At 35.8% G+C, this 19577-nt stretch overlaps 1 protein-coding gene across 2 annotated transcripts; it reads left to right on the top strand.

Moving 5' to 3' along the window:
• Nucleotides 1-961: 961 nt before the first annotated feature.
• On the top strand, nucleotides 962-19368 carry LOC149070107 (uncharacterized). 2 transcript variants are annotated; one of them, XM_089250253.1, is made up of 2 exons: nucleotides 962-1050; nucleotides 6594-19368. In XM_089250253.1, the coding sequence occupies exon 2, from the start codon at nucleotides 6661-6663 to the stop codon at nucleotides 7981-7983; it is 1323 nt and encodes a 440-aa protein (XP_089106379.1). In that variant the 5' UTR covers nucleotides 962-1050; nucleotides 6594-6660; the 3' UTR covers nucleotides 7984-19368. The 2 variants fall into 2 exon arrangements, with proteins under 2 accessions (XP_089106379.1, XP_089106380.1); XM_089250254.1 differs by having other exon boundaries at nucleotides 969-1250.
• Nucleotides 19369-19577: the final 209 nt, after the last annotated feature.

The raw sequence follows: 19577 nt of genomic DNA, 5'->3' as shown, positions 1-19577 counted from the left end.
ACTAGGTTATATAGGAGGTCGTGCCAGACACCCCCCCCCTCGCTACTCCCTTGATAATATAATATAAATATGAATGTTTTCAGATTGCGCAAATTTTCTTGATCAGGGAAACCGTTATACATTAATTATCAGCACTTAAAAGATTAATAGGCCTATATCCCGAAATTATTTTATTATTTACATTAATTATTATTACACATTAACATCCCGAAATTATTATACATTAATATTCTAAAACAATTTCTTATAAAAACTGAAATTATGTGTGTGTTTTATTGATTCTGCAACTTTCTTTTGATGAATTTGCTCTAATTTATTACGAATTACTCTTTTTTCTAGGTTTTGTTTTTCGAATTTCATCGGGGGGGGGGGGTTGCAGGATCCCATTGCCCCCCCCCCCCCCCAGTCCTCCAGTGGAGGATTTAACGGCGGGAGCACCAGGCGCCCCGATTTCTAACGGGTCTCGAAAAACACGAACTTCACACTTTTTTTTAATTTAGAGGGCCCAATGTTTTCTTTTGCGCCCGGGGGCCCCGACCGACTTTAATCCGCCACTGGTTCCCTCCCACTCCTGCGTTCGCCTTTGCGCCAAAACAAAGCAGATATAAAATTAGAAAATAAATTTGAAATTGACGCGCTATTATTTTTTTTAATCAAATTGAAACTCGTGCTGTCATCTATCAGCGAGTTTAGAAACTTGAATAGTTTTATGATTCGTCACTAGATGACAGCTTAGATACCGCAATTCAACATAGAGGTATGAATATGTTATGACTATATGACCCTATTTTACGGGACATTATATTTTTGGTTATGAATACGATTGAAAACTAAAATAAAAGATGATATTGAAAATTAATCGATGATTAAAAATTGAAATATAGAACAAAAATTATAAATATATAACTTTTTTTTTTAAATCATGGCCGTTTCACGTGAGTTGAACGTGTTGTTTACAATTGTTTGTTTCTTTTCCTCGCATTGTAGCGGCGGCGGCTGCTTATGATTTATGTGAAATTCCAGCTTTGGGTGAAACATGATACGAATGTGGTATTGCTAGGTTTTTTTTTTATACATAGATTATTATTATGCGTATTATATAGGCCTTGCTGCCTAGTTTCTAGGCCATTGTTCTTTCGAAATGTTAACCCATTGAATGGGTCCTAGTAATAATTAGACGCTCTATGGAGGTTTTTTTTTTCTGTGCATGGAAGGTGGTACCACGTGATGGGGATCCTACAACACATGCGGTGGGTTCATTTTGATTTTTTCCAGGCTTTAATGGTGCTATGGCACCTCATAGGTTTTGCCAATATAATAGAAATTGGGGAGGGTCATTGCCTCTTCCCCCGCATCTTGTAGAGCCCCTAGGTAGGGGATCGTCGGTGGGGTGACATAGGCGGAGGTAGACTTGGAAGTCTGGAGGGGGGGGGACACGATTATGATGTCAATTCATCTATACATATATGCATTGGATCAGTCGACTTCACCTTTGATGCTGGGGGCATTCCCCCCCCCCCCCCGTATCTCCATCCATGTGGGGCGCCCCCCATAATGAATATCGTAGCTTTAAAAAAATAAATAATGAGAATTGTCTAATTTCGCGGCTCGCGAAATTTTGTTAACTCGTCGCATATTTTAGTTCTCTCAAGGACGTCCAATAATATTGGTATTTGGTATCACTTGATCACCCAAAAGTATTGATGAGGTTTCGAGTATCACTACTTTTGGCGTGTGATATACCAAGATGTATTGCGATAAACAATAAACCTCTTCATGGGGGTAATACAACAGACTGAATTTTGTTCATCAACTAATCAATAAAAAAAATTTGTAGCAAATGAATGCTCAAAAGCGCATTTTTGATGGTACTAACAATGCAGATTTAGAAAAGATAACATAATGATAATGTTGCCTCGCTATATAACGATAGTCCCTCTACAATGGCATTTTTCTGTGGTCTGCAGAATATCGGAACCGAAAGACAAGGAGGGAGATTGCCCCCCCCCTAGGGTACAATGTATATTTGTTAAATGTTATATACATACAATCACTGGGTTTCAACTACAGTCAAAGCTCCTTATAATAACCCTGCATTTCAGAAATCGATAGGGTAAGGCCTAAATGTTTCCATATAAGGACTATCTTATGTATTTTTCCCTATCGATACAATGATTGTTTTGTAAAAAACGATAGGGGGGGGGGGGTGTTATAACAAAAAAAAACAACTGTATATGCTTTGTCACCTGTGGCAAGCATGCGTTTTGCATCCCCATGTAATGCAGGAAGAGAAGCTAAAGAATGTGGCATCTCCCTCAATTCCAGCACTTGTGGCACCAGACTCGCTTGCTCTCCCAGTTGCGGCCATGCATTCATGGTCAGTTTGTTTGGTCATTCACTGACCTGGATCCTCACTCTGTAGGTCACTCCCATGCGCACATACTCTCTATATCACTCTTTTGGTCGCTCGTTGATCTGGTCATATTCTAAGTCACTCATTTGATTATTCACATGCTTGCACACTTTCTTGGAAACTTTTGGTTGTTCACCCGCTCTCTAGGTCACACTTTTTGCCACTCGTGTGATCACACACTGTTTTGGTTTTTCACATGCATACTTTTTCGATCGCTCTCATGCTTGTACACACGCTCTGTAGATCACTCTTTTAGTTTCTCATTGACCTGGTCTCTCGTTCTCTAGTTCAATTTTTAAGTCATCCATATTCTTCCACTGTGTTTTGGTAACTCACACGCTTGTACACACATTCTAGGTCAGGGGTCTTCAACCTTTCGGACACAGCAAATTGAATTGAAGGAGTTTCAGTTGTCATCACATGGGAAATCATGAAAGTCCACAGGCCACCAACTCATGTAATTTAGTGACGTTTTTATAGAAGGGGGCCAATGGAGGGAACCCCACCCCGAAGTTAAACAGGGACAAAAATAATTGAAGACTTATTTTTTCTGAAGTTATTTCTTTTATTAGTTGTCAATTTTGATTAGCTCTTAAATATTTTTTTCACCACTTCAAAAAAAAACTTTTTTTTGATTATTTACTAATTAAATTAATTCCAAGATTAATTTTAATCTGAAATCATTCTTTATGATTCATTAAATGATTATTTAGTTTGGTAATTGTGAAATCAGTTTCCTTCTCAATATTATCTTTAAATCATTTCTCAATAATTGTGCACAATTACTCTTCTATTGATTGTGAAATAATTTCGTTCAGAAATTACAAAATAGCTTCATTCGTTTATAAGTCATTTTTATCACTAATTCTGAAATTATTTGTTTCAAAAATTATTTATTTCTGTTCTGAATTTGCATTTATTCTAGAATTATTTCTTTCATTTATTTTAGAATTTTGAACTGAACATCATTTTCAGAAAATAGTTGGAAACATTGAAAAACTATTAATTTTTTCTTAGAATAAGTGAAAGAAATAATTTCGTACCTTTAAATGTTTGGTTTTCCACACACATACAAAAAATGGGGTCAAAGGCTAGTCGTCATCATGTCCCCTTGCGGTCTGAGGAGTGAAGCCAAAATGTTTTTTTTCAAGCTGCATTTCAATTATATTAAAGTGACCCCCCCCCTCCCCTCGCTCAAAAATCAAGATCGTCCCTGATTACTAGGCACCTTAACATGCGAAAGGCAGTAAGGGAGTAGCTCCAAGGTACTTCTACCTTACGAAGCTCTCATTTGATTCCTTGATCGAACCGATAATTTGCATCTATGTTTTAATGTCTGGCCGCCATTTTCACGTAAACGAAAAGTAGAAGCAAAATCTGATAATGTGAATGCAATGTAGCAAAAGCATAAAAAATGATGTTTGTTTATGATTTTTTTAGAATGTGTGCCTGCATAGGCGTGCACAAAAATTTTTTTTCCTTCTCAACGGGAGGTATGTTTTTCCTGCAAAATAACACTATAATCTCGGCTTAACTCTCCCCCCCCCCCTTTTGTACGCCAATGTGTGCCTGATGGGAAATGGTAATCATTACATTTATCAGCCACTTTGCTCTGCCATCATTCACAAGCTGCTTTACTTGACCATCATTTACAAGCTGCCTTACATCATTTGTCGGCATTTATTTGCTTCTGATTTACCTGGAAGCCTTCTGAATTTCTGAGCCCTATTGGATGGCATGGAGTTTAGATTTCCGTTAATAGTGAATTTCTGATGTGAAAAATTGAAATCAATAAGTACACCCCCCCCCCCCAATCCCACAGTCTTTAGTCCTGTCAGCCTTCAGCATCATGGTGGCCAATCTGGTACCTAAACTCATTATGAATCATGCGACCTCTATCTAGTTGTCACTTACTGCAGATGGCCACTTTGTCTTTTGAATGTCAAGTCTTAGTGAGTTTTCACTGTATGAATCAATGTCATTAATATGGGTCTACTTTTCATTTTATGTCTCTGATTCTGATAATTTTATGATATGCTGTTGAAAAATTGTGAAAAGGAGGATATAATGCTTTTAGAGCTCAGTCATCCGGAACAAATATGCTATTCTCTTCTGTATATATCAGAGAAAGACGAGTGTTTCTATAAAAGAGGAAAACATTATGACCTTCCTATTGTTTAACTGTCAGGGTATGTCCATATTTTATTGAGCACTTATTTTCATTCAGTCTGACAACAGCTGATATGCTTGGCATTGTGCCAGCCAATATTTGGAAGCCTCATAGGGCTTACTAGACAGTATTTGGTGACCTGCTATCACTTCTTGCATGCTACTTCCATTTCAAACAATTTCAATGAGGTGCTGAGTAAGTCAAAATTTATACTAGTGTCAAGATGCCTCGAGAAACTTACAGAATTTTTTGATGTGACGGGAGGGTGAATTGTGTGAGTTTGATCTTCCTCATATTTTGCAGAACAGACAAATTTTCCCATATTATTTAGCTATTGGGAGTAGCGGTCGTTCTTATCTCTCCCCCCCCCCTCTTCTGGATTCGCACCTAAGTGAAGGCATACATCTTTAGCTACAAATGGAGCAAAAGCAAGAGAGAATGGAGCGGAAACAGACTGTTCCAGAGTGATATGTTGGAGAAGCTTTCTTATTGTGTAGGGTCATTGGATCATATGTTTTCAAGGTTATTTTATGACTACCCTGTACATAATATCGCCATCTGAAATTTTATATTCAAGATTACTAGGGATTGACTGATGCGGGCAATAAATAGGTGGAAGTCAAATTCCTTTTGAAATCAAGCTTCCCCCACCTCCAAGAAGAATGGCTTAATTTTTGTTTTGCTTTTCTAGGACTCTGTGACTTATTTCTGTTTACTGACATAAATTTCCGAAGATTTTGTTCTTTCCTCAGAGTCCCTCATGCAGAAACATTTAGGTGTCAATTCTAATTTTTCAGTCGCTGTGGGGGCATGGTGCTTGAGAAGCCCTGGTGATTACTAAATTGGAGTCTAAAGAGTAGAGAATTTTTTTTTAATATTTGTAACAGTAGCCTATGAACCCGTGGCTTGTGAAGAAGTACTACCCCCAGTTCAAATGAGTGCTTTTTAATCTGAATATTTCCATTAATTAATCAAATTCTCACAAATATCTCAAGTTAGATTATCTGATGTCTGCCCGAGGACGTTGGGCCATACATCCTTCCATCCTGTAACCTTTGATCCCGAGCCACATCTAGCTGACTGTTCTGATGAAAGATGATGTCATGGCCGCTGTTGCCTCATTGAACATCCAAAATGATGAAATAAATTTGAAAATACGCAAATCTGGGATACAGTCTGTTGTGATTGGCCATCAGTTCCCAAAACCGGCTATATATGTAGCAGTGGTGGGATTGTCTCTTCACTTTATTCGATTCACGTCTTCACCGACTACTTACTTCTCCAGTCATTTTCCAGCTCCGTCTGGGAAGTTGGGTCCTCTGAGTAATGGGTAGTGTCGTCTACTTTCCTGGTATCTACTAGCTGCCGCTTGCTTATCATCTAAGGCCCAAGGACAAGAGGGAGGTGTTTGACAAAGTTCCTATCGACAGTCACCCTGATGCTATGGGCTGGCAATCCTGGAGTGAGGTTTATGGTGATATCTTAAATATTTGTCAAAATTCCTAAAAACAATTAATTGTTAAAAGTCTGAGAAATAAATAATTATTTAGAGTTCAGATTTTTCTACTCATTGCATTGGATTGCTTTGTGATGCTCATTAAGATCCTGGTTGTAAGAATTGGTCCATCATATATTATGCCAGCATTCTGCGATCAATTTAGAAAGGGGTCACAAAGTCTCGGGAAAAGTCAAAAAGAAAGATAATTTAGGATGGGTTTTCTCTGGTGAAAAAAAAGTATTTGGCTTGTAACAAGTTTGGTTGGCATCTAAATTTTTTTTACTCAATAGACACGACACTCTTCAGGTGCAGTCACCCTTTTCTTACAACCAAATAATTTCCCAGATAAAAAATACGCATTTCAAACCCCTTGATTAATGGTAACACCTCTTTTACGGACAAATTTTTTTGTGCCGCCGGTGCTTGCAGAAAAGGGATTTTGCTATTCGTATGTTATGGAAAAAAAATTCACCATTTGTTTTTTAAATTTCTTAATTTTTCATTCTTTTTAGATGGAACATGTTTGTTTGAATGGGACCAATATTCTAGAGAAGTGGTAACTTCACTCTGCCATTAAACATGCGAAAATATTACAGATTATTACTTGTGTTGGTGGCATCTCTGTCATGTGTACTGATGCTTGTTTACCACCATAAATATTCGAGGCTCAATATAATGTTCAATATTATGAATTCATTTGGAAGCAGGGACTCTGACTCTGGTTGCGCCAAGAAATTTCAAGACTTCTCAAAGTCAAGACTAGACCTCTTGATGCATGACAGTGTATTAAGTGGAGCATCGTGGACTGAGGTTTTCCCCCACATTCACATGTACTCTACATTTTGGTTGAATAACTCTTCCCACACATTTTCCTTTATCGATGATGCCACTGTTTCGAGCATTGATAAATTGACCTGCATACTTCTGCATCACGACAGCAACAAAGTATCTGAACCCGCCGTGCCTGTAAAAGTCCAGTTGTTCCAAAAGGGCAAAAATACATTATTCGTCATCATTAAGTGTCACCCGCTGAGAAACATAACGAGTCCTTACGGCGTGGTTTTTAAACACGGAAACGAAAGCGCAGCAATATCTCTTCCGGTGTCAGGTGAAGAGACTTATCTCGGCAAATTCAGTATGTGCGTCAAGCCATTGCCAGCCGGATTCGACGATGTACATCGTGCAATCGAGTTTCTTACTTACCATCACCATATCGGTATCGGTCACTTCATTTTCTACGACCGGGGCATTTCAACTACAGTGAAGAGGCTGCTGCTGGAAATTGCTCCAAAGTGCAATATACTCGTTACTCTTCTGCCATGGAATGTGCCTTTTGCGTTTGAAAGATCGTCCAAATCTAGTGAATATTTTGTCGATTGTATGCATCGTGTCGTGAGTCGGAATTACAGCTCATTCGTGTTGAAAGGTGACTTCAACCAGTTTATCGTTCTCAAAGATAAACGTAATCTCACCACTCTGACGTCGGATCTAACATTTGCATCAAATCCATCTAGGCTGCATGAAGAAAAGTTCTGTGATGAGTATTCCGACGACATAATGGCTAGTCAGCTAAACATACAGTTTATCACTTTGCTCAAGAGCCAGTACCTTCAGGGCAGCACATCTGCATTTCCTATCATGTATAATGTGCCGAATGTTCGTAACATCATGGATTCTGGAGATTTCAAAGTGTGGAGCTATAAAGGTTTTCCTCAGAAAAGCCAGATTCTGCCTAAGCATATTGGCACGATCCATCTGTACAATAAATGCTACGCATCGCCTGATGTTCTGCAGAAAAATGCTGTTACGGATAAATACATGTGGCGATTCAAGAATCTCTTCTTCAAGTCCAAGCTGTATAACTTGGCTAAAGACAATAGCATTGTTATTAGCAACGACTGATTTTGTTCGTGTGTTAAGTTTTAATTTGTGCCGCTTAAATTCAATCAACTTTGTTGTGGATATTTCATTGTTAAAGAATGGACTATTAGTTCTTGATTATGTTTTTTTTTTTTTCAAATTTTACGTTCAGTGTGAGTCCTGTTTAAAAGAGAAGACGTTTTTATCGCCATTAAACAATTTGCAAATATAATTTCTATGCAATAATGGAATATGTTGAAGGTCGGAACTATCAAGTTTTGTCAACACAACAGTTGCCTTCATTCTTTTTAGATGTAACACATAATGTGCGACAGAAACTGCAACAAGATGATGTGGCTATTGCAGAAAGTTTCCCCTCCTACCAGAGGTTACCGCACCAAACTCTCTTATAGAAATAATTATTGTGAACAGCTACCGTTTGGAATTGGCAATAAACTTACAGGACTATCTGTCTAAATGACCATGAAGGTACAAAAATAGCCGAAGATAGATTATTAGAGATGCAGGCTTTGAGGTTGAACCAACATTTTCTCCCCAAAACATTTTGCCTGCTCTTCTTTTTTTTAGCCGACTGATTTTATGGTGTGTTGTGTGGAATTTTTTTTTATTAAATTGAATATATGAATGATAGGGAGGAAAATGTCTTGTTAAAATCCCAAATGTGTGATTTTCATTTATGACCGATAGAAGAAAAGGTCATTTTTGAAATCGTAAGTTTGCTGGTTAATTGTGAAGTGGAAAAAAATTATATTTTCATTAAAAATTGGTTTTCCAGATAATCGGCCAGTATCTAAAAACATTCTTAGCAGCCAAAACAATACTTAATGCGATGAACTCCTCTCAGTTGCATAGTTGCCAGGTCTCCCAGATTTTCCAGGAGGTTCTTGAATTTGTAGGCCTACTCCATCTCCCAGACTCCCGAAAAAATCTTATATCTTCTGAATTTAGACCATCATTGCAAAAGATCATTACCTTTGTGTTGGGGGAATTATTCCCAAAGTATTCACCTAGAAAAAGACAATCGTTCATGTTTTTATTCCCAAATTGGCATCAAAAGTATAATGTACATTGTTGCCATATGTGTCAAATCATAAAAAATATTTCATTTGTGAAGGAATAGCCAAAATTTGCCAAACAGCTGCATTAATTCTGTATTTCCACATATCGAAGTATCAGAAGGCGAGATGACTTGTATTTGCTTTGGCCATATGTCCTGTTAAGTCTGTATGTACCATTTCGGATCTGATGGCGGTTCTTTTTGTTGACAAGATTTGATTGGATAATAGTAATGACAGATAATTATACCAACTACTAGTTGACGATTAAAGGCACTAATCGGTGATGGCTTGCAAGATGTCACATTTTTGGAAACAGGAGAAATCCCTACAATTTCATTTTTTAAATTAAAATTCCCTACATGGTTTTTCAAAAACCCTCTTTAATATGCATTTTTTTATGGAATTTGGATCCGAGTGAAAACCTCCCTGATTCTCATCCTCCTAAGTTGGCAGCTATGCTGTTGAAATGGTAGATGGCACCGGGACATTTTCCCAATAAGCATGGGATTGGCAGGACTTCATCCTGGGGCATTTTTTTTCCATTATAAATTCATTATGGAGGGGACCTGTGAAAAGCCTGGAAACCTAGAATGCTGTGACGCTGAATGAGGGCCCATGCTCCAAGGCAACCTTGTATCACATTGTTAATTCAATATGTTCCTACAACGAGCAGTTTGTACAGCAACAGTGGGAGGAAAAAGTTTTTGATAATCAATGCCTACTTATAGGTCTCTGTCTAATTAATGCCAATGTGTATAAAATTACCATGTTGCTGCAAAAATGATTAAACAAAACCTGTTTAGGGCAATTTTAATGTTATGTTATCTATAATATAATTATCTCGTTCGTTAATGTTGACCGTATTTGAAATGTTTCTCAGTAGTTTTGTTTTATTCTGTTCGATTTAGTCTGTATCTTTTATTTGTTTCACCTGAGTGTGACTCAAGGGGACTTCAAATTTTTTGTACTTAATTGCTTTGCAGGGCTTGACAAATCCCAGGCACCAGGTCAACTAAGAAAATAGTATTCGCACTTAAAATTTTTAATATGTACAAAATTTTTGGAATTTATATCACCGTATCTGTCAGTACTATGTCCTGGAAATATTGAAAGTAATAATACCTCTTACCTGGTTTTTTATTCAATATGTTCCTACAACGAGCAGTTTGTACAGCAACAGTGGGAGGAAAAAGTTTTTGATAATCAATGCCTACTTATAGGTCTCTGTCTAATTAATGCCAATGTGTATAAAATTGGGTTAAAAATGTTTAGGCACCTAAAAAATCATTCTGACACCTAGATCTTTTTCAATTTGTCTAGACCTGGTTGCTTGGGCACATACCAATTTTATGCAAGAACTTATCTATATTTATACAGTACTTCAATGAAGGCTTTTGTTTGTTACTAGAATTTGTATGTGTTTGAAAAAATGTTGCCTTCATGTTTTTGTTTTTTTTCTTTAAATACTTTAAGACTGTTCTCAAAGTTTACATCGCAGCTCCTAGGAGCATCATCAACCTTTACTGGGGGCATTGGGACCTGCTGGAAATATTGATGCATTCCCATTCTCAGTACTTTAAAGTGGCTCTTTTATGTTTGCAGAATATCTACTGGACTATTCTGGGAAGCCACGAATGAACTATGAATAGTGCAAGGCAGCTGTGGGTCACAAAATTTTGATAAGTACTGTCTTAAGACAGGGCTGGATAAATGCCAGGTCGCCATAGTGACTAAAACATTGGTATTGGTGCCAAAAAAATTTCTTTGTGTAGTTATTAAATTTCAAAGAAGCATTATTTTGGACCTTTTTCTCCAGATTAAAAAAAAGAAATTTTGGCACCTCCAATTTTTTTCTAGATTTTTTTTTTTTTTTTGATTTGTCCAGCCCTGCCTCAAGACAATGTTTCTCCAACTTTTGTTACTTATGGCTTCCTTGGCTTTGTCAGTTTATCGACATCTCCTTGGAGTAGTGTAGAAAAGAGCCACTTCAAAGAACTGAATGGGCAGACATCTCAATACACCAACTCATCACGACACTCCCTTAGAGCGACGACACAACACTTTGGGAACCATTGCCTTAAGAACAGGGCTTGATAAATCTTGTGTGGCTATGAAAAAGAAATCATTAAGTACTGGAAAAGCTAATAAAGATTATTTTGGGCCAATTTTCATGGGGGGGGGGAAGACTTGGTTCCTAAGATATTTCACTGGTGCCTAAATTTTATTTGTCAAGCCTGGTCAAGAGGTTAATTTCTGCAAAAACCATTCACATCTCTAATCAGGTTGCTGTATTTTCGAAATATAGGCCTATGACATTCGTATTTGTTATGAGCATCTTTTTTCTCAGCCACCTAGTTGGGCATTTCGCCTGTTGTGGCCTTGTATTTGAACTGTCTTGCATATGTTTTGGTAGATTACATGCACATTTTTGTTTAGTTTTTAATATTGTACCTAGTTTTTGTAGTTTTTCATCCCAGAAAAGTTTCTCATTTTAAAATTGTGTCATTATATCATGGCTAGACAAATCCCAGGTGCCAGGTTGCCCTGGTGATTGGAAAATCTGTATTGGCACCTGAAATTTTTCTAAATGTAATGGCTAAATCAAAGTTTAAAGATCTCACAAAATTTTCTGGTTTCATCTTTAAACATGGGAAAGAGTTATAATGTCCCAGATAAGTTGGGGGGGATGGACTGATTATTTAGGACTGTCTTTTTCTTGAGCAAAAACCATGCTTTGCTCTCAAGAAATTTGGCTGGAGCCTAAATATTTTTGATTTGTCAAGCCCTGCATTATATACTTGATTTATATTTACACTAAAAGAATTCATGCATCAAGCGCACAATTGGTGGTCTTGTTACTGATTCATACAAAAACTTTTTATATTTCTTCATAATAAAAAAATCACTTTGTTAAATGCTGAGTAATTAGTAACTTGCAAATAGATGAGATCCATTATAGCATGCCCATTGATGATTCGAGAAGTGTATGTTATAACTGACGTGTATGTTATAAGCAAGGTTTTGAAATTACCTCAAATAGCAATAGTATATCCCCTATATGTATAAAATTTATTATTGAGATTGTCGCGGGAAAAATAAGTTTATGCTGCATGCATATAGTTTTTGATTGATATCTGATAAATTTTGAAAACTTATCACCAAACATGACGTACAACAATTTTTTTAAGTTTATTTGAAAAGACAGCATTGTGCAGGGTGATCCAAAAGTCACGCAACTTGCTCTAATATTTAATTTTCAAAATTCTATCAAGAAATTTAAAAAAAACTATCTAGTTCAAATAAGACAACATTTGTGGATACAAAAATAAAGTTTGTTTCAAAATGTTACAACGTGTACTCAAATTGTGAGCCTTTTGGGTGAATGCAAGCATGCATTCTTTTTGCCAGGATTCTGGCCACTCTTCTCACCTTTTCAATCTTCGATTGAATGTTTTTCTTTAGTTAATCAGTGAAATGGGGATTACTCTTGTGCATTTGTTCTCATAGTCTGGTGATCTTGGTGGCCACAATCCTTTTGAAATAAGGTGGTCATCATCGAAAAATGTTCATTTTCACCCAACAGTGCGATGAATTACAATATCATATCCCTGTACAGTTCCCCATCCACTATTTCTTTAAAAAAAAATGAACCCACACTTTCCTAGGGCGTGAAATTGCTCACCATTCACCAATTTTGATCAAATGCAGAGGCTTTTCATGATAGACGTGCAGATTTTTGGTGCACCAAATTCTGACATTTGATCTGATCTGGAGCAGATAATATTCATCTCCATAACAACCCTAACACGACAGGGTTAAACTCTAATTTCTTCAGAAATTTTTTTTTTTTAGTTTTTTCCTTTAGTTCACGCATTCCGTGCTGACTCAGTAGAGATGGATGCCTACTTCGTCTTGCTGTCTTCAACATTTCACGTTTCTCAAAAATGGAACACCAATCGGAAGAATATTGTCTTATTGATACAGAAACATTTTTGAATTCACTTTTGAACACCGCAATAATGGCTTCAAACGAATGAGTGAAAAATATTGTTCAATCATAAAAATTCTTTGTTTCTACCAAAAAACCATCTTGATCATACAACAGAAAAAGAGCCACTGAGAGTATCAGTGCACATGGAAAATTTAAAAAAAAAACGATTTTCCATCTTGAACAGTAGGGTGCTGCTGTGTATGAAAAAACTTTACATTTATAATAAGTAGAATTTGAGAAATTAATTTTTTTATAATGGGTTGTGTGACTCTTGGATCACCCTGTACAATTTCAGGTATTCTTGGGGAAAAAAACAGCTGATGTTTATAAATTTTACACATCACCAATCAATACCTAGGAATTATCATAGCTTGTCATAGGAATTGGTTCGATGATTTATAACAGGTGTTTTTTTTATCACTATCACCTACTATAGGTAATCAAAAAAATAAAAATTCTACAATTCAAAAAGCATTTAGACGATGCTGTTTGCACAGAAAAACTGGATTTTATTTAAAAACAAAAATTTTCATTGTCAGTATAGTTACTTTTATTGTCAACAAGTTATAGTAAACCTGAATGAATGTTTATAGCGCCATCTGTTAGTAACAAATCCAGCTGATTTGGCAATATAATTTCTCATCATTGAAGAAATTAATGTATTTTTGTAAGAAAACAAACTTACATACAATGCATGTTGCACGAATAACTGAGTTTGTGGTTCTTTTTGCTTGCAGTATGTTATATCCGAATTGTTTTATAGGTTAAGAGAGTATTTTCCATATGCTTATAGTGTATGTTTTAAGCGGGGTATGTAATAACAGAGGTAAAAATACATTGAAGTGAATGGACCAAAATTCGGGGATTACAGAATTGTATGTTATATCCATCCACAGTGTATGTTATATGCAGGGTATGTTATAAGTGTACTCGACTGTAATATTTATTTGTTTACTACTTAGATCATAGCTTAAAAAAATTAACTACTCGTTGTTTGTATATGTTATCAACAAAAGTTTCTTGTTCCTATATGCACAAACTTTCCAACACGATTGCATGTATCAATCTATGTCCAGACCGATATAGCCGAGCCAAACCGAACACAAACTGATTTAGAGGAGTCGCTCAGCAAAGCATGCAAGTCAGTTTCTTTCACTGCCACATGTCGATCTTGCTTCGTTCTTCACAATGCACAGCGGAGTACATCAGTTTATGTCACAAAATTTAAATTTTGTTGTTTTCTTTACATAACTGCAATGATGTTGAAGTAAAAATAACCTGGTATGCATGTTACTGATATGTGGTAAAATTCTTAATTAAATGAAATATAGAAGATCTTTCGGGGTAAACATAGACTTGAACTTAATCCCTAGATACTGTGCAGAAAGAAAACGGCTTTATTTCTAGATTTTGTACAGAAAAATTTAGGGACTTGTTGAACTTAGCACTTAAAAGCTTAACTGCCCTAAGTATGTTCAATGAATTACAATGTAGCACTAGAGTTCCCTTGATTAAAAACCAAAGCAATTATTTTTTTGTATAAAGTCTTGAATTCTGCGCCCTAATTTTTGATTTAAAATAATAATAGATGTCGTACCAACATAAATATCATGTGGCATTCGACTTTTCGTATTAAAAGTTTGAGTTTGCTCGTTTTTTTTACCGAACCTCATTAAATCTGTGAAAAAATAAAAATGTGTAAATTATATTAAGCAACATCATGCATGCAAGTCGGAAACACATCCATTAATTGTGCAAGAAACAATTTTGTCAATAGAATTTGTTTTATTTAGGTGATGCTGAATAGCCCTTTGGTTATACATTGAGTGAATTGAGATGCCTGCACCATATGTGTGATATTGAGTTGCCACCACTCATTCACTTTAATGGGGAGAGGGGAATCATGAATAAAAGCACTTTTCTCTACAAAAAAAATTTAATCTGTGAAGTTAATTTGGGCTCAATGACCTTTCATGTTGCGTAAACAGATTTTTGGTGCTTGTATGTTTTGCTTGTAGTTTGTTTGTAATTTATTCATTAATGTTTAATTATATTTGAGCGATTAGGAGAAAAAAGCAGTTAAGTGATATGAAAATATGCATTCTTAATGATGAACCCGATTTGTTTTAATTAATAAACATTCAATTAATTTTAATTAAAAAATCCAATTTTTAAATCAAAATATCATTTTTTCATACCCTGATGTCCAGTGTTTTGTCAAAATATTCCATGTTGTGCTGAGCCTCTCCTTTTCCAGTTTTTTTCTGGTTGGCATGACTATGCAGTCTGTGTGGACCCAGCTTTACATGTTCTGGAGTTTAAGCTTCAGTGCTGTGCCCCAAAGCAGAATGTACTAAAAAATGTGATGCACTTTGCACCACAGAAAATTTCCAGTCGGCTGTGGGCTCGTTACAAAACAATGCAAAACATTCTGCTTTAGGGGTGCTGCATGAAAAATGTGTGTTATGTCTATCAATGTTGGCAATAATTTTGATCCAAATAATCTACTTGACCAATTTCATTGTTATACAGGATAGTTATAATCAACAGTCATAGTTTTTCAAAGTTGAGAATCTTCAGGGAAGTGGTTGAGCTGTGTAACCATTAAATATTCTCTTATAAGCATATCACATAATTGTTGCCAGTCTCAAATTGATTTGGAGATTTTGATCTTTAGTATGAACAGGATTTGACAAATCTCAGGTAGCCATGGTGACAAGAATTGGCATTTGCAACTTGAATTTTCTACTTCTGATTACTAAATTGGAGTGTGAGAACTACACATTTTTTTGGAAATTATGTCAGTCGCTACACCAGAGATCATCATCCTTTCAGACCCCCCTGCTCTATACTAACACAAATAAGGGTTGCCAAGTCCTAAACAATCTGGGAGGAATTATTTTTTTACTATTCCTCAAAAAAAATATGCTTGACTTCTAAGAAATTTGGGTGGCACTCAAATTACTTTTAGATTTGTCAAACCCCGGTAAGAAGTAGTGTTTGTTAAATCACTACGTCCCTCTTACTGTATTCATGCCTAAAGATAATTCTGTTTACATCTACCAGCCCCTATCAAAATAATTTAGATGAATAAACTTTTCCTTGAGAACAAATCAAGGCAACAAATAGTTTCTGGATAGTATACTGTGGTGAACTCGGAAAGAAAAGTCATCTTGTCTCCACTGGGACTCGAATCCAGATGCTCTTGCAAACTGGTAAAAACAAACAAAAAAAATACCATCTACACCACTGGATGCATGACTCTGCCATAATTTCAAGACCCAAAATCATCCAACTCCAACCCAAAGAAGAGCTTTTTTTTCTTTGAATTGACATAGGAATCGGAACTGAGTGTTGTTTGCACTCATAGATGCTGCGGTTTTCTTCTTCCAGATCTGTTTTTCCAACTGTCTTTTTCATATTATCCTGGAGCAAGCTGGTCCCATAGTTAGAAATAGCATCTGCCTTGGTTAAATGCAACTTGGGTGTATTCCGATCGATCGTATAAAAATGTATGGGAAACAAAAATACACAAACAATCATATCAATGAAGAAATATATATTTCAGCGTGAGAAAAAAAAAATCATTGGGGGGAAAGGGGGAAAGAAAATTAACTCTGGAAACCTGAAAAGGAGGGCAAAAGGGTGAATTTTCTGAAGCATAGGAGGACGCTTGAAATGACATCAAAAAAGGTCTGGTAACCCTAAATAAATCCAATTATAATATTTTTCTGGCATCTATTATTTTAAGTTATAGACCCAACCGGACATGTAAATGTTTGGAGATTTGTCCAGCCGTGGTTACCAGTGTGGAAACTTTGATCATAAATGCCATATAAAAAATGTTTTGAATCTACTAAATATATCCTACATTTCATAGGACTGAATATATAAAATTTATCTGTGAGTGATAATATCGAAATGACTACCATTAAAAAACTATTTATCTCCAGTTAACTATCAACAACATTATAATGCTCAACATTGACGTGAATATGTTACGCAGATACATTTTTCTTCATCTAAGTTATTATTTGGTTTTCATGTTTAAAGCAAATAAGTCTTGAATATCTGTTATTGTTCTCCTCAAGGGCAGACATTAGACAGTGAAAAGTTTAATGATCAAAATGTACATATATATATAAATATATACGTAAACTCATCCAATAGGAATTTTTATATAGAGGCTTGCGAATCCGTTACTGTTGATGCTTGCTCACCTTTAGAAATATGTTATAGATTATAATTGACAGATGAAGTATTGTGATATATATACATTTTACACCATGCACCGTCCACTGGCTGTTATCTTACACAAATCAGTATCTGTGTAGCGTGTGTGTGTAGTTTCTAGGTTTTTTTTGTCTGTCAAGTGCGTTGATATTTGTAAAATGTTCTTGTTTTGTAAGTGCCTTAACTATGTAGCTAGCTACCTTCTCCTTTTTTTGTGCATAATTTTGTTTGTGTGAAGTGAAATACTCAACTATATTCTGTCTTCAAATAAATTATCCTTGTATACAACTTGTTATTTCTTCTTGCAAAACTTTGTTATGAAGAATTTCTTCCCGATCATTACTGAGCACTATTGTCCTTTATATTGTAAAAATACTCACATCGAACCTTCATATTTACTTTAAGAAATTGTGTTGCATGTTGTGTTAGCCCTCGTGTCAAAAATCTAATTTTTATGTGAAGTTTTTATTTAAATATGATGCTTCTCAAAACATGTTAAGCATTGAAAAAGTTTTCCTTGAAAATGCTGGGAAATTTGTGTTGCATGTAATATATACAGCTTCCAGGCTATTAGGTTATGTTCTGGAAAATTTGCTTCCTGACATTTTAACTACATCTGTGATGCAGTTTTAAGAGATGTGGTTATGTATATCTGTGCACCAGTTGAGAAGGGGATGTTGTACATTCTTCGGGAAATATTTTCAAAACTAATTTGTAACACATTGCAGAGCTCACACAAGAGAAGACTGGTACAAGCTTGTACAAACCGCCATGTGATACACCGGGACCATTTTAAGAGCATCATAGACCTGCCCCCCCAGAGAAGATGATATTTTTATCTCCTCCCCCATACTTTACTTGGCTAGAAACACCAGCCTACCAATTAACATGCTTACTCTCAAAAATTTGAACCAGATCTTATTTTCCTTAGGCCTAACTGTATTTGAGCCTCCCCCCCCCCCCCAGGCTGTGCCGGGGTAGACCCTGCATTGAGACGGCTGTGTGGTACACACCATCAGTTTTGCTTGCACAAGCATGCATAGTCAAAATTCATCTAAATCTCAAATCACTTGTACAATCAAAGTGCAAAATTCTCCTACTGGCACTCAAGAGCATGCTTGTACACAAATATTGTGCAGCTGCCTTTAAAAATAAGCATCTGATTTGTTAACTTGGGGGGGGGGCGGCTTCAAAAAGTGGTGTTATAAGCCAGTAGATGTTGAAAACTATGAAGATTGAACATATTATTTATAGAAGTTACTTTAGTTTACTCATCTTAATTAGATATCAACAATGGGGGGCGGCACAACCTCTCTTTGTAACTACATCTCTGATGACATCTACCATGTCAGGAAATGAATTTCGCAGACCATGGTCGATAGCTGGAAACTACATACATATGGTTAATGCCAGCCATTAAAGCTTGAAACAGCATCGTGTTTTTGTATGCTTGTAAGAATACAGTGAAATCTTGATATAATGATACTCTTTGGATCAAGAAAAAATATCATTGTAGAGAGATTTAGGTATTTCCGAATAAGACTTGAAAAATATTGTTGTGGTGGGATTTATCATTATATCGAGTATCATTGTAATGAGGCTTCACTGTACATAGCTTTTTTGATTGATCAATCACTATGATGAAAAATCTAAATAATCACATGTTTTTTAAATGTTTAAACTATGCAATAATGCCATTACATTTCGATAAGTTTAAATCTTGCCGACACACACACGGTGGGCAGTGCCATAGCTAATGTATCCTAATTTAAGAACCTCTGATTGACATGCTCACCCTATAAGCCTATGTAATCTGCTGAGATTTTTTACCACATAAACTTTTTTCTCACAGATCATACAAGTATCATTACAAATGGGATAAATTGAAGAAAATCATGTTGAGGCCTTTTCCTGTTTCCCAGTGGTTTAATTTACAAGCATGTATGTTAAAAATGACAGTACAGTATATGCAATCATATTTCACAGCCCAACATGAAAATCCTTGTATAGATATGCAATAAAATATTTTTGTACGTGTAAAACTCCTATTCAGTTTCAATAGTTCTTGTAGTTTCGATTTTCTTCATCTTTCTTTTAGAATTATTTTAAATTGAATTATGATTGGTGTTTTGAAATACGTATAATCCATATATTTCTTATGCAGTTGAGGTATTTGGCTGTAACATAACATTTACAAGCCTCGGATGCATTGATTCTAGATTTTTTCAAGTTTGCAGTGCTTACAGGAATGTAAAAAGTAGATATTAAAATTTCAAATACGTATAGTATGTATACGGTGTCGTATGCACACTGGATGAAAAATGTTATTTTAT

This window comes from Pholcus phalangioides, unplaced genomic scaffold (genome assembly GCF_987345545.1).
Source record: "Pholcus phalangioides strain wild (caught in Gottingen) unplaced genomic scaffold, Ppha-v1.0 ptg000022l_1, whole genome shotgun sequence".
Taxonomy (NCBI): Eukaryota; Metazoa; Arthropoda; class Arachnida; order Araneae; family Pholcidae; genus Pholcus; species Pholcus phalangioides.
This window is presented reverse-complemented; position numbering and strand designations above follow the sequence as displayed.

Excerpts from the sequence above, each read along its gene's own strand:
- LOC149070107 (XM_089250253.1), top strand. The coding sequence starts at position 6,661 with ATGCGAAAATATTACAGATTATTACTTGTGTTGGTGGCATCTCTGTCA.